Genomic DNA, 15,100 nt, shown 5'->3' with positions numbered 1-15,100 from the left:
AATGTGTTATATACTGAACAACTGTCTATCAAGTCCATAACGTTCCCCATATTTTCCCATCGAGACGTGTCGCCGAGTGGTTAAAGGCGACGTCTCAGAGACTTGAGGTTGCGGGTTCGAACCCCACAAGATCACGAAACAAAATACTTAGCTACTTTACTGTTTTTTTTCTTCAATTTTGTATTACATATTCGTCCATGTAGAAATCACATTCGTATATAAACGCACCTATACACACACACAGACACACACACACGCCATATCCCTCTTTTTTGTGTGTTGGAGACCACATTGCTTCGACTGCAGCAAAATTTTGCAGGTTGACTTTGTCAAACCGATCATAGTATGTAATGACGACGACTGAGGTGTTGTACTTTGAACAATTTTCTTTCAAGACCATGTCATTGTTTTGTAATTTGATGACGTTATTACACTGAAAATTGTGATTAAAGGCAAGGTATCAAAACCAGCCGATTATAGGTTTTATGTCTGCGGGACGTATTTTTCCCAAGTTGCCAGAAATGGCATAGCGACCTCAGTCGTTACAAGGCCGCTTTTCCGTCTAGCAATGCAATAGATGTTCACACGGCCACGTTAGTTGAGTGGGCATTGACTTTCCCCCCGTTATATCAATACATTGTTGTTGTTTTTTTGTCTTACCATTTCCGTGGATGACCCGTGGCCGAGTGGTTACAGAAACGGTTTCGCATGCACGCTCAATATAACTTCAAGGTGCCTATATCACATTCTTTTCTTTGTCGATCACAGATGACTGTCATCTGATGACCACAAGCGTATCACCTAACTCGTCCTCAATGTGACGAGTTTTCATGTCTCGTTATTTATTATTATTTGATTTGGGTAGCCAGGTATTTGCAAGCAAACAAATACAAGGTCTCACCTCTCGCTCACACAGAGATTCTGATGGTTCATTGCCCCCCCCCCCCCATCCACTCCCCCCCCCCCCCCAACACACACACACACACACACACACACACACACACACACCATGAGGAGTGACATGGCTGGGTTGGTTGAGTGGCTCAAATTAATTACCTTTAATGAGTGAGCACCTTGCCCTGAAGGCAAAAGTGTGCATTGTGAATCAGTAGAATTGCTGCTCATTATTGTTATTGTGCATAGCGTCGTACAACAAGTAGATAAACCAACTGAAGGCCAGTAGTCATGTTGTCATGCAACACTGGTCATAACCATCATTGAGCATTATAACCACAAGGATTGTCTTTTGTACATTGTATTACAGGTGAAGATTCCACACTATACAATAACTATTACAGAGCTCTACATGTGCATGTGTGGATAAGCCTACTTATTCTTCACTGTAAGAAATGTGAAATTGCTTCACAAATGCCACCAAAAAAATCAAGAGGTACATGAAAGTTGTGAAAAAAAAATAAATGAAAAGAACAAAGACCACTACTTGTATTCAATTTTAGCCTCCAAACATCAGATTAAGATGTAAAAAGGATAACTCTGTTGTGATTACAATGTAAGTGAAAATAGGAAGTTAAAATATTTGCCTCAGACATGTACAGTGTATAAGTACAATGTACATTTTTTTGTGCAGCCTCCACATTAATTTACACAGAACACTTTGATGACATCATTTCATTTTTGGGATACATTGTAGATTCATCCAATTTTGAACAATGTCATTAATGTCATCCAATGATAGCCAAATGACAGAAATCAGAGTGGTTCACAAAGTTGTGTACCCATCATATATTCTTTTTTGTTTGTTTGTTTGAAGTACTCGGTATTATCATTACTATTTTGAATATGAAGCATTTCCAATGTGATCTGCAATTGATAAATAAACATGAAAGTTTTAATTGTATCACATATTTCGATCTAACAGTTCATTAAAAAAAGTGTTAAAATTTTCACCACACTACAATTTGCTCTGTATCACTATCAGACTCCTCGACATGTACATGTATGTATTGTTTCACAAAATACATGTACATGGGGCTTGTCAGTTGATAAAGAAATTATACATATTAGAATAATAAATTGCGATTATCAGATCTTTTTGTTTTGCAGTTTATACTATTTGTAAATAGATGCAATCAAATCTTGATCATTTGTTGATGAATTGAATTGTAACTTGCTAGTCAAATTTGAAAGAAGAAAAATGTTCATTTCCATCTTATTTGCTTACTTCTTGCCAAGACCGATAGAAAACATCTAGACTATATAGAGCTATATTTGACTAGATCGAAAATGGATTGAGCTTGGCTTCTACACTTGTATCAAAATCATCCTTGAGTTGCAATGTATTCCAGTTTTAGTGCATTTTGTGATCATATCAACACAGGCAGACCTGGTTACATGATTCCTGTTTTCTTTGTATTTTTATGCTCACCCAACTGAAGAAAAATGTTTAAAACACCCTGTCAAGTGAATGGGGATATTATTTTTTAATTTTGGCAATGTCTTTCGTCTGTACAACTCCAAGGTTTAGAGATTGCTTTCAATATTACATTCCTTGTTTCATTTGAAATATTCATAATAATTTTATAAGGCAGGCAACTATATTTGCAGGGTGGACAATGCCAATAACTCCACATACAATTTGTAGTTGTACATGCATAGTGTACCACGGTATTTGTAATTACATTGTACCAGTAATCATTCATGGACACAAGAATTAGCACAATTTTTTTAAAAAAGTTAAACTGTTCATAATGTGTATGACTCAGAATAGAATTAGTGAATGGCTTTTAAATGGGAGTCTATTCAGGAATCTTAACTGCACTTTGACCATTGCATCGAAATGTGAGGTTCATGCATGGCACACTCTTATCCAAATTGCGCATGTGGATATCATTTGTAAGAGGTGAAGGGGAATGGGGTGGGGCTTTTATTCATTGGAGTGTCTTCCAGGCCCTGTCTGTTTGATTGCCAAAATTCTTTGTGGATAAGTCAATAATGGTGGTGGCATGAAGCATCATTGTGCCGCGGAAATGTCAAGAGGATTATTTATCAAAGTGGAGGAAGGGCCACATGACATTTTCTTGGAATTATGTACAGTGCTTTTATGATTCATGATAAGATCTGTGAGACAAATGCTTTGCCCAAGACTTCACCTTTAACTGTAATTTTGATGGGACAAAGTTTCCCTCCCAAGTCAACAATGGAGAGAATACTAAAGGGAGCATGATAAATTTTTTGTCTTCCACTAGAAAGTGGTTTACCAATTTATTTTGAAGTCCATGCTACCTGATTGTTCTCACATCCTTTGAAAACCTAAAGTTGTATCATGATTGAGGGATCCACCAACAGAACATTTGATTTACTCAATATCTCAATACAAACATTTAGAAATGCTCTAAAGGGATGGTATGACCAGTATAATTGGAGATGAGTATTGGGCTTTTAACTTTTTGCAAGATACCAAGAAACAACTTATGAAATAGTACAGAGCATACCATTCTAAGATGAATTCAAAGTTTATTTGATGAAAATTGGCTTTGGAATGGCTGAGACATCCATAAAAAAAGTAAAATAAAACAACCATAATAAAAGGTGGGTCCCACCTTATATGGGGATTGCTCTATTGTGCATATCCTGGCCATTTCAAAACCAATTTTCATCAAATAAATGTTGAATTCCTCTGAGAATTACATGCTCTTTCATATTTCATAACAGGTTTCTCATTATCTCACCAAAAAAAAGAAAATGTTAGAAACCTGAAGTTAGGTCTCAACCAAAACTATATGATCCCTTTTAAACTTGTTGTCATTGATAGTGAGGTATTTACAGCACCGCGGGAGCCATGTTTTCAAAAGTTGGTGGGGGGGGGGGGGGGGCACTTCCGGGTTTCATGAGCTACAAAAGTTACAAACAAAAACAAAAACAAAAAAAGGCCTTCAGCGCAACTTCTGGTGGCACTTCAGGGTTTCTTCAGCTGACAAGCAAAAAAAAAAGGTACATGTATTCAGCTCATCTTTCTCGCTCCACTTCAGCTGACAAGCGGGAAAAAAAAGGTCTACAGATTTTAGCAATTATTCCTGTTTTTGAGACAATAGGATCTTTGATTTTACTCTTTTAGCTCTTTCTTTCTTTCTTTTTTCCAGAAGAATATGTCTTTAGGGAAAATAATGAAAATTATTTCTGGTTGGGTTTTTTAGTATATGTACACATGTATGTACCAAGTACAAATGCCAAATGTAAAGATCCTCTACTGCATACAACTTTTTTTAATTATTTGATTCACTGAGTCAAATGCCTTTGTTTTGGTAACTAGTACAATGTACATGTGTCTTGAATATGATCAGCTTTTACAGACAGAAACCACGTATGTTATGATAGTGAATGTAAGTAACTTGACGACTTTGATAAGATTAAAGTCATCAAAATTAGTACCATTTTCTGTCGTACACGAGCTGTGTCATCATACCCATGATATTATGTCATATGTGATGGATAGCCAGCATCTATGTGGACATGATGATGATCCACAGCATTTGTATGGCGCCATATATCTGTCACAGAAACATTCAAAGGCGCATACACTTGTACATAAAAGTGTAGCTTTTATATTTTCCATCAAACAAAGCAAATAGGCTGAGAACAAACAGCTATAGCCACTCGGTTGAGTCTTGTTAAGAGTTTCTCATGTAAACACATGAACTTTTCCACAGTTGTTTTTTCATGTCACTAAGTGCTGACTGAATAACATTGTTCAATGGAGTTTTCTCCGTAAATACACCTTTCATTAGGGGCCTACTTGTCCCAGAAACCTTGAGAATTAATGTGCGTTCCATGTTGTCTGGTTACCCAAAGTACATTGTACTACACACAGTATCCACAAGATTGCACAAAACAAAACCAGATGCCATCTCTGGCTTTAAGTTGTGGATTTATCGACCATGGCTGCAATCCATGCAGAATCAGATGTGCGTAGAATGAGAGGCCCAAATAAGTGCGTGATTTTAGAAGGACTGCTGGTTTGGAACACGTTATTTTGTTAGTGTTAATAAGTATTATGAGACAAGTGAATCACAAAAGTTTACCACACATGTGTACAAAAGCTCAAGAGATAAAAACACAAGGAGTCATGAACAGCATATTGTATTAAAGAGACAGACTAGAAATGACATTTAGAATATAGAGAGATAGATGAAATTATAGAAAAACAGAGAGGCAGAGATAGGCAGAAGGAGGGGATGAGAAAAAAAAATGAGAAAAGGGTAGCTCAGTAATTGCAGAGTGGGAGGTTGATACAATAAGTAATGATACTGTATATTCAATAACACCAGACTGATTTGTGTTCAAGCTGAATCACCCATGGTTGGCTGATTCACACAGCAGGTAAACGATAGTAAGGTCTGTGATGCTATTGACTGCATATAAAGGATAGATAGCACAGTGAGGGTAGCGTTAAAAGCAGAGCGCAAGAAGGACAGGCCATGGAATACCGAGCACACATCCACAGATGGCTCTGAATCATGTGTGATTACGGCGGTTGATGTCGGCAATTAAATCACAATCAATTCATCCACAAGCTGCGTGCATGTGGCATGTCGCCCTTCCGCCGCTGCCCGTCCCGCAAATCACATCGTCACTGCCATGCCATGCAAGGGGGTGCATGAATTATTGCGAAGTCTTAATTGCTGTGAGGGATATGCGCGACTTGTTATGAATTTTCCATTTGCATTGCATTAGACCTCGTACAAGGGAGGCATCCAATTCGTTTGGACATTACCATGTATAATTTACATCTCAGAAAGGGAGTGTTTAAGGCTGGATATGGTTATTGTACATATGCTCTGTTTTGCAAGTGGATTGTATAGGTCAAGGCTGAACACTGAGCCCAGGCAGTAATTTATTGATACCACAATATAAATATGATATTTTGCTGAATAATCTCGTTATGATCAGAATCACCAAGGGTTTTGCGTGACGTTACTTACATTGTAATTTGACTGCTAGCCATGATTGCAAATCTAGGGACAACACACTTTTTTTGTGTGTGTAAACTTTTCTCAGTTGTCAGTGCTTATACGGCCATATACTGTACTGTACATATCTATGTAGGCCTAGTCATAACAGTGTAAAAACAAGTTCAGCATGCTTGTACAAGGCTATGACATGGCTGCACTTCTCTTTAAAATGGAAGTCGCTCTACATTCAGCAGACCAGATTTCTGTCTGATTACATGTAGTCTGATCAATGTATTGTACTAAAGTTTAAATTAGTCAGTAATGAAGAAGAGGAAAAAGTTGTCTGGACATTTAGGCCCGAATTCACGAAGGTGGTACAAATGAAACCATGGTTCAAACCATGGACAAAAACCATGGAGCGCCAAGTGTCGCATGGAATGTATTTCGTTATGAAATCTGTCATTTCATCGATGAAATTATTATTTTGCAACGAAATGACAACATTTTGTAACTAACTGAACATTTCGTCCACGAAGTGATAATTTTGTTAGCAAAACGGTCATTTTGTCGACGAAATGACCAATTTTGTAACGAAATATTCCGTGCGACACTTGGCGCTCCATGGTTTTTGTCCATGGTTTAAACCTTGGTTTCATTTGTACCACCTTCGTGAATTAGGGCCTTACAGTAGATGTTGCATTCACTGAAAGATCCATTGACATCCATTTCACCTTCATTTCTTGGTAGTACATTGTAAATACAGAACCATCTTCTGGTTGCATTAGCTTGAAAGTGACATTATTTTCAGTATCACTTCTGCTAGAAAACTCTCACCCCATTTATGCCATTTAAAGCAGAAAGGGGGTTCTGAAGCCTCCTACAGTATATAGCAGGCTCAAGCAGCCTTTCAAAAAAGCTCCTACATGTAAGTATAAACAGGCAGAATTCAGATTTAAGGAGGTCCAGTCAGGTCAGATTCTGGGGGTGGTTTCAGAGCTTGCTCTAGCAGCCTCAAAGAGCCTCGGCTGCAGTTTAAATGTTCTAAAGGTGGTTTGAGAAGCTGCTTTTTTGCTAACCCAGAAGTTATTACTGAAGGTCATCTATATACAACGTTTATTTTTTTTTTTTTTCGCATAAGTCGTTGAATTAAATTTTAGGTGAGAAATGTCTGATTGTATTGTACATATTACGTGATCATCATACGTGAGATTGCCACTGCACACGTATTCTACTCTACATGAAATAATCGGTCCAATGAAGAATTATGAAGCTTTTTCAAAAGAGACTGTACCTGTATGTGGCAATGCATCAATACATGGTTCCCTTGTTACAGTACAATTTATATAGGATTTACCTTGCAGTTTATGATGCACGTTGGCAACCTTGCCATGAATTTACACCGTGTGTTTAAGTGCATAATGGTACGGGACATTTTGCATCTTGTACAACAATCAGCTCCCTGCTAATTATGCGGAAAAGACCAGTGACAGTGTGTACCGTGCATTGGATACTGATGTGGAATCAACTTTTCTGTTATTTCATTATCATGTACATGTACACTTGTACTAAAGCCCACGTTCGGTCAATTCTGTTGAAGGGTAGAAATAAGAAAAAACCAAAAAGAGAAGAGACTTTAAAATATGCCTGTATGTACTGTATTCTGCTGAGCATGAAAGCCTTTCTAAAGATATATGCAAATTTAGTTATCTTGAAGATCTTTTCCACAGTTGAATGTCATAGGAGATCACTGCAAATGCCAGTCACTGGTTGGTATTACCTGTGGATAAAGATGGCTCTAGATATCAGTTCTCAAAACACCGCCACCATATTGCTTGTTTTTTTTTAAAGCTTACTTATTGACCTTTTCATAATGCCAAAGGTACAACTATATCTGCGAATGAAGCATAATCACCTCGCACTAAATGGCAAAATATAAAAATTAGGTTTCTAGGGCCCTGCTCTGTGAATAAACATGTGTTCAATTAAACCTGATGATGACATTACTTGTTAGAAATGTGATAAGTTTGTATGTTTGACATTTAGAATATTTTTGTTTACTTTTTACAATGTAATTGCAATCATTATTGTAGTAGGTTACCATTTTTATCAGAGTGCCCTAGTGCAAAACACTGAAACATGCTTGATTTTTTGGAAGATGTACAATGTACAGTATATTTTTTACTTCAGGCTAGGAAGAAAAAGAATAGAGTATGTATTGTCATTTGCAGTATTACATTTTGTTCAGAGTGTAGAAAATTTTTGTTCTTAAGTAAAATTAATCAACTCAAGATTCTTACAGTGTACATGTGCTTTGCTTGAGTACAACCCTTTTTGTTTTTGTTCGGCCCATTGACTACATGTGGATGAACCACTGTGTGGTGACCAAGATGCCATGATGTTTGGACTGAAATATTTCTAATATTTTACATGTATTTTTAGATCACATCTTCAAGTTTTAGATTTTGAGATACCTACTTGTAGGTATACTGAAAGTCTCCCATTTTAATCATTTTAGTAAGTACAGTAGGTGCCGTAAACATCGTTGGCTTTATAATACAATTCTGAATTTGTCAGTAAAAAAAGAACAAAATATGTGTGAGGTGAGTATTCTTTTTATTTTCAAGACCAAAACTGTATCACTTCAAAATGTGACAAAATGAATCTTCAAGACATGTTTGCTCTTCAGTGCATTTCTTAAATTATGTTAATGTTTGTCCAGACAAGTATGCATTACATAAAAAAAAGCAAGACCCAAGCAAGAGACTCATTCAGTTTTAAAATACTGTCGAACTTTTGTCAGCTATAACTGGGGGGCATCCTACATGTATAAGAAAAAGATAAGTGTCAATGTGTTACATGCAATGAGCAATTATTTTTTACTATTGTTAGACATATTGAACCCCCCCCCCCCCCCCAATTGTGGCTAAAATCTAGACATTAACATTTCAGAAAACAGCCTTAGTGCCTTGGGGACATGAATGGCATAAATATTTTTTTTTTTTTGGTTCTGTTTCAAAATGTGCAGTCTCCTCATTGCTGTTATCAGTATTCCTTCACAATCAAGTGTAAATGGTTTCTGATATCTGGCTGACCTTTGCATAATGTCTCGCCTAAAGAGCTAGCATGCAGAACAGTAAAGACACCTCACCATTCTAAATTTGTTTTTCATTTCTTATTATTTGCTGCATATGAAAAGACTGTGCTTGTGCCAAAATGCAGCAAACAAAACAATACAAAATGGTTGCAAAAACCTTGATACATGACTGTACAATTTGTACACAATGCAGAGACATTGCCATTAGGTACATGTAGTGCATCATGTAACCATGTATGATCCTAAAATGCAATCAAATTTTACAGTGTAATTTGATTGTATGGTCAGAAGTGATGGTATGCTGATAAACAATTTTGCCATTTTGCATTTTGGGGGAAAAAAAACAGGACATGGTACATGTACTTCCTTCTCCCTTAATGGTTACTTTCCAGATTGGCTGGTGGCCAGTTGCAGCAATCAAGAATGTGGACTGCATTCAATATCAAATGTAGTGTGCAAAGAGAATGGGAGAAGGATGCAGTTAGTCCTTTTGCAAGAAAAAGTACAAATACAATGTACTGCTCTTCGTATTGGGAGGTTCTCCCAAAAGTGCTGAAAGGTGTTATCAGAAAATCAATATCTTGTATTTTTCTTGTCTCTTGAGATTGTTATTCCTGTTGATTAGTTAAAAACACATGAATGTATAGACATTGTAATTTTGCAACTTTACAATAGAAGATGTTTTCTCAAGCATCCACAATTTGTTTTGAGGAATTCATGTGAAGAAACACATACATATGGGATGTCTCATTCTGGGAGGATTCAATAAAGAATGCTGTCATAATACACTTGGCATGAATTAACCCCACTTCTATTTGAATGCAAAGTATTCTTACATGTTCACAAAATCATGGAAATGAGGGCGGTTGCTAACTGTCAGCACTGTTAAGAGTACATGTATTTTTCCATTCAGAATACAGATCTATGCTTAGATGATTTTTTCTCCTTGTATCCCATCCCATCCCCCTTCCCCCCTCCTTCAATACAGGTGATGCTAATAGGTGACTCCGGAGTAGGCAAGACCTGCTTGTTGGTCCGCTTCAAAGATGGCGCTTTCCTCTCTGGCAGCTTCATTTCCACAGTTGGCATTGACTTCAGGGTAAGTGTGGCGGTTCCATGACATTTACTCCAGAGGCAACTGCTCCCGTGAAATATCTGGATGCTAAGCCAAACATAAATTCTACCCACAAACATAACCCTTATCCCAATCCTTATCCTCACATGAAACTAAACCTACAACCCTGATTAAAACCCTGAGTCCTTGGAGAAAATAAGACTCAGAGTGATTGTTGCAGGAGCAAATGACATGTCACCAAGTGTGGCATCCAGCACATACTCTGAAATGGTCATATTTCGTATTTCATAGTGACAAGTCTGTGAAAAGAAGACTATAAATGGAAGGTTGTGAGAAGACATGCGCAGGACCGAACTGTGAGAAGAATCCAATTGCCTTCATTCAATCTTGTCAAATTGAGATTACTAGAAGTTTCATTAATCTTCACTATGCTTGAAAATTTGGCATACACACTGGAGTGCTTTCTTTGTCAATTGGCACATAGTGAGGTACATAGTTGTACATAATATGAACCTCATATTATAATAATAATGATACCAAGATACAGTGCACTCCCGAATTCACAAATTTGGTTTAAACAGAAATCTCAATACAATGAAGTAAAAATTCAGGTCTCAAAATTGTTATCTACATATGATCTGTATCATCCTTTTTTCAGCTGTATACATAGCAAAATTTCAATATACTGTAAAACATGATATATTTGCGGCATGAAATTTTCGCGAATTGGAGCTGACAGCCCTTTTCATGGCATGAAATTTTCGTGAATTGCCACTGGTGTTCAATGCATGTAGTGTAGACAAAAACTTTCGCGTGCATTTCAATTTCGCGAATTTTGGCGCTCGCGAAATTCGCGAAATTAAAATGCACGCGAAAATTTCTCGTTTTACAGTATGCATAACGAAAGATTACTGCCGGTCTCAAGGACTTTTCATCAGTCACCTGTATGTTCATGAAGATATTTTTGTCAATGCCTTCTTTGAGTCTCCTCTGAGTCTTCTGGAGATCCGAGGATCTTAGCAGCACCTTGTTCCCTCCTTGGGTATTCCTCTTCATGGGAATTGAATAGTTAAAGGGAAGCAGTCATGAGATTTTCACTGTACTGATAATTAAGAAGAGTAAAAAATGTAAACTTTCACCAATTTGTACGCTTGGACATCAAAAATTGTCTCCGTACGCGATTTTTGAAAAATAATTCCTGCAAGCGATCGTGTAAGAGCCGGCAAAAAGATGCTACGTAGTGCATGCCCTACTCACCAAGTTGACAGCCGTGCCTCTAAAAACCAATTTAAGTGTTCAAATGATTAGTTGCAATTTTATCATATAATGTGAAAGTTTGTGGTTTTATAATTTCAAACAAAATATTTCAAGCTTAGATATATATAATTCACGAAAAATTAATATTGTTAACATAAATTTATATGTATTTTTAAACCAAATATACCATGAACTTGACATCAAATAGGGACGGTCCTTTTCTAGCTTCCGTCCGTGTTGCATACTTCTTAGCGTAGAAACCACTCTCGCGCGCAAATCCTTACCATACCAATGTATACACAGTACACTCGACTCCGTCCAGTCGATTTTGGCATTCAAACCGAAGATAACCTGTGCATGAGAGAGTCAAATTCCTCAAAGAAAATATTGTTTGTATCTCAATATTTCTGTAAGTAGTCAGATAATCGCCTTTCCCCGAAAAAAAATATGATGTGAGCCGGGAAGGGTAAACACAGGGGATCGTAGGGATATGATTTCGCTCCACTTTGCCGTGCATGTCCAGTCGGTACTGGCAGCAGCTAGCTCAGTGGCACTGTACTGCAGTCCAACCCCGGCTGTAGGCCCACGGTAAATTAAACATAGCTAGCTACTTTCCTTACCTCTCTACGCTTTTTTCCCTCGGTTCTCTTCGAAGTCGATGCTCGAGGTGTTTCTGTTTTATAACTCATGTGTGCAAATGGTCGGGATTGCATCTGGTTTCAGGAGTTTTCTCGGTTTATAACCGAGGGCCACAGCCTGCTGGTCCACGTAAAAACATCGCTTCTCAAATTGTCCACGCACAGGTAGGTCACAACACGATTTCGAGATTTTGTAGGCCCTAAGTTTCTTATGTTCGGCATCATTGTACCGATAGTTCCCAGCCATACAGCTCACCTTTCACGATACTTTTGTGGGTCTGGGACGGAAAAAAGGATTTTCCTGGGAAATTTTCTGCACGATTCGAGCAAAACTACTGATGTAAGATAGCCTGACCAGACGACGCTGAATGCGGTCGCCCCTATAGTGTACTAGCAGCAGGCCTGTGTAGAATCGTATGTACACTCTGTACGTACAGAACATGCATGAGCGGCGACAGGGCTGCAGCTGCGCTTGAGACTGGAAAAGTGCGAAGGGCAAACCGCGTACGGGGTGCGTACGCGTATCTACCGTAGATCTATCATCTAGTTGTACCGTCCACACGTGCGAATATAATACACAATACATACACACACACACACAAACACACACACACACACACACACACACACACACAACGTAGAAACAATGTCAAATACGAGTCGGAGTAGCCACCGACGTCTTCATGCATCCGGGTAAACTAGGGAGCGTACGGATAACGAGCAGAACACGGCTGGGAAGAGTTGTGCATCGATGACGCATGACTCTCCGCCAAGACTTGCTCATTAGCATATTCACCATGCAGAGTCACACTTTTTCAACCAAAATGTACGAGCTTATTTGGTGATTTGAAAGTTTGTTTTTGGTGAAAGTAGTTCATTGGAGGTACCAACAACAACATATTTTTTTAAATTTCGTGAGGACTGTGTCCCTTTAAATACCTTTGAAGGTGACCTATAACTTTCATGCAGTCTGAGTCCCGTGATTATACGTAGGTTTGATTTCAGTGTTTGAGTTTTTGGGGTTTTTTTTTCAAGTGAAACTCTGCATATGACAGTGTCCAAGGCAAGCGTCATTACGCATTCTTCATATAAAAGAAACAGATTTGTGTGTTTAATTACGGAGAGTCCTACAAGGTAAATGACAGACAACCTTTATAGGGAGAATGAGAGAGGGGGAAAAAAGTAAATAATTAGCTTGCTGATTAGTTGGACTTTGCGATAATCATCCCGACTTTAAATAGCAACAGCTGATCAGACCTTTGCGAGAGATAGTTGAATGCAGGCTGGCTGCGGAGGGTGGGCAGATTTGGCAATCTTGTCTGCCGTAATTACCCTGCCCCCTGTCGCTGGGAGACGGAGCAGGTGTGTAAAGATACCAACTAGAGGTTTCACACTTGAGGAAGACCTCGTTTCATAATCACATTTCTGAAACACATTTCCAAAGTTGGTTACAGTTATACATAGTACAGTGCACTCCCTTTTTAACGAACACAGTTGTAACGAAATTGCAGTTACAACGAAGTTAGAATTCAGGCGGCAGCATTATCCACTCTAAATGTATCGTTATTGTTTATTTGTTCAGTTATACACTGTACTGAAGTTTCGATATAATGAAAGAAAACTGCTTGTCCCAAGGACTTGGTTATAACGGGAGTCAACTGTTATTCAGATTTTGATATTGTCTCCAGAGTCTATAGCTACTTCCAAAATGTATTCTCTGCAACAGCTGTGACACAAACTTCATAGCCTGTCAATCAAATATACAGTGTACTCCTCTTGGTATACTTCCTTGCACTAATATGTACAATACAAATGTACCTCTGAGCAGGGAGGTGAGACAAAAACCTCCCTGCTCTGAGTGATCTTTGACAGCAGTGAATACAGACTTATAGGCCAAACTTTCTACTTCGGTAGTGTATACCTTTGTAGTAAGTCAAATTATTGGTACTGCCAAACTCGATTGGACTGATTTAAACCTCTGGAATGTGATTGGTCATAGTGGCTTTTAGAAATATATTTGGGATGGACAGGTATCAAAGACATTTTTTTTTTTTTTTTTTTTTTTTTTTGGGGGGGGGCATGACTAGAATAATGTATGCTTTCAGACGCCCCACCTCCCCTCCCCCCCCCCCCAAAAAAAAAAGTAGTACTCATGGCGCATGAAACCTGTTTAAAAAAAAATACACAAACAAACAGACATACCCCTAATCTCCTTCCCCAAAATAAAGAAAAATGCAAATTTGTTTTGTTAATGCCAATCTGAAAGAGTTCCAAAATGAATGGGAAATTATCTCCAGATTGCCGAGAACTGTTTTTGTTTGTGGGGTATGTAGATAATGTATGCATACAAAACTACATGTATGTATGTGTGTGTGTGTCTTTGTGTGTGTGTTTTTGTGTGTGTCTGTATGTCTGTAGTATAGTAGAAGACAGAAAAGACAGGTAGGTTTCTCATTTCATGCCATATTTGACCAAATCAATACCAACGTCTCGAAATGTCACAAGCATCGAAGACATCATGCCAATAAGGTCACTGATGGTAATATGAGACTTACAGGTGTAATCAAAGGATGCTATTGACAGGATTCTGTGGTACCGGTAGTCTTACCCCTTTAATACTCTTGATGCAGCTGATGAGTACATTGTACATGTCACCATATATTCAAACATTCATGCTGATGTAAGAGTTTGTGACTGTGGTAGAAATGCAATACCATACATCAATATGAAATGTACATTGTCATACAGATGCCTGGAACTCGTATATTACCAGGCAGCTCATACACTAGATGCAGATTTTGCATTCACAGTGATGATATATGAGGGACTGTTAATCATACAAGAGCACTGATGTTCTTTGGTTTGATATCATTTTAAATTTTGTTTCTGCATTCCAAATGAAAAATCACATATTTTAAATTTAGTATTAGCATAGCTGTTGACTATGCTAAATGCATGAAGCAATAAATATAAATGGCAGTTTGCATTTTCATACATTACATCACATACCTAAAATTCTTAGTTTATATATCCTGCAGCAAGCAGATGTTTGGTATTAGCCGGGTTCACACGTACACCAATTAGCGGGATACAAATCTCGAGATTTGCATCGCGATCGTCATCCCGA

At 38.0% G+C, this 15,100-nt stretch overlaps 1 protein-coding gene across 1 annotated transcript in view; it reads left to right on the top strand.

Annotated features, from left to right (window-relative positions):
• Positions 1–15,100, top strand: part of LOC139728687 (ras-related protein Rab-26-like) — a 43,938-nt gene that overhangs the window by 3,756 nt on the left and 25,082 nt on the right. Inside the window, exon 2 of the mRNA XM_071639624.1 lies at positions 9,992–10,102. Within this exon, the coding sequence (XP_071495725.1) occupies positions 9,992–10,102 (111 nt within the window). The remainder of the gene's footprint in view (positions 1–9,991; positions 10,103–15,100) is intronic.

This window comes from Diadema antillarum, unplaced genomic scaffold (assembly GCF_040938485.1).
Source record: "Diadema antillarum isolate AM-2024a unplaced genomic scaffold, OU_Dant_1.0 seq00000190_RagTag, whole genome shotgun sequence".
Lineage (NCBI taxonomy): Eukaryota > Metazoa > Echinodermata > Echinoidea > Diadematoida > Diadematidae > Diadema > Diadema antillarum.
The sequence above is the reverse complement of the archived record's forward strand: the minus strand, read 5'-3'. Positions and strand labels throughout refer to the sequence as shown.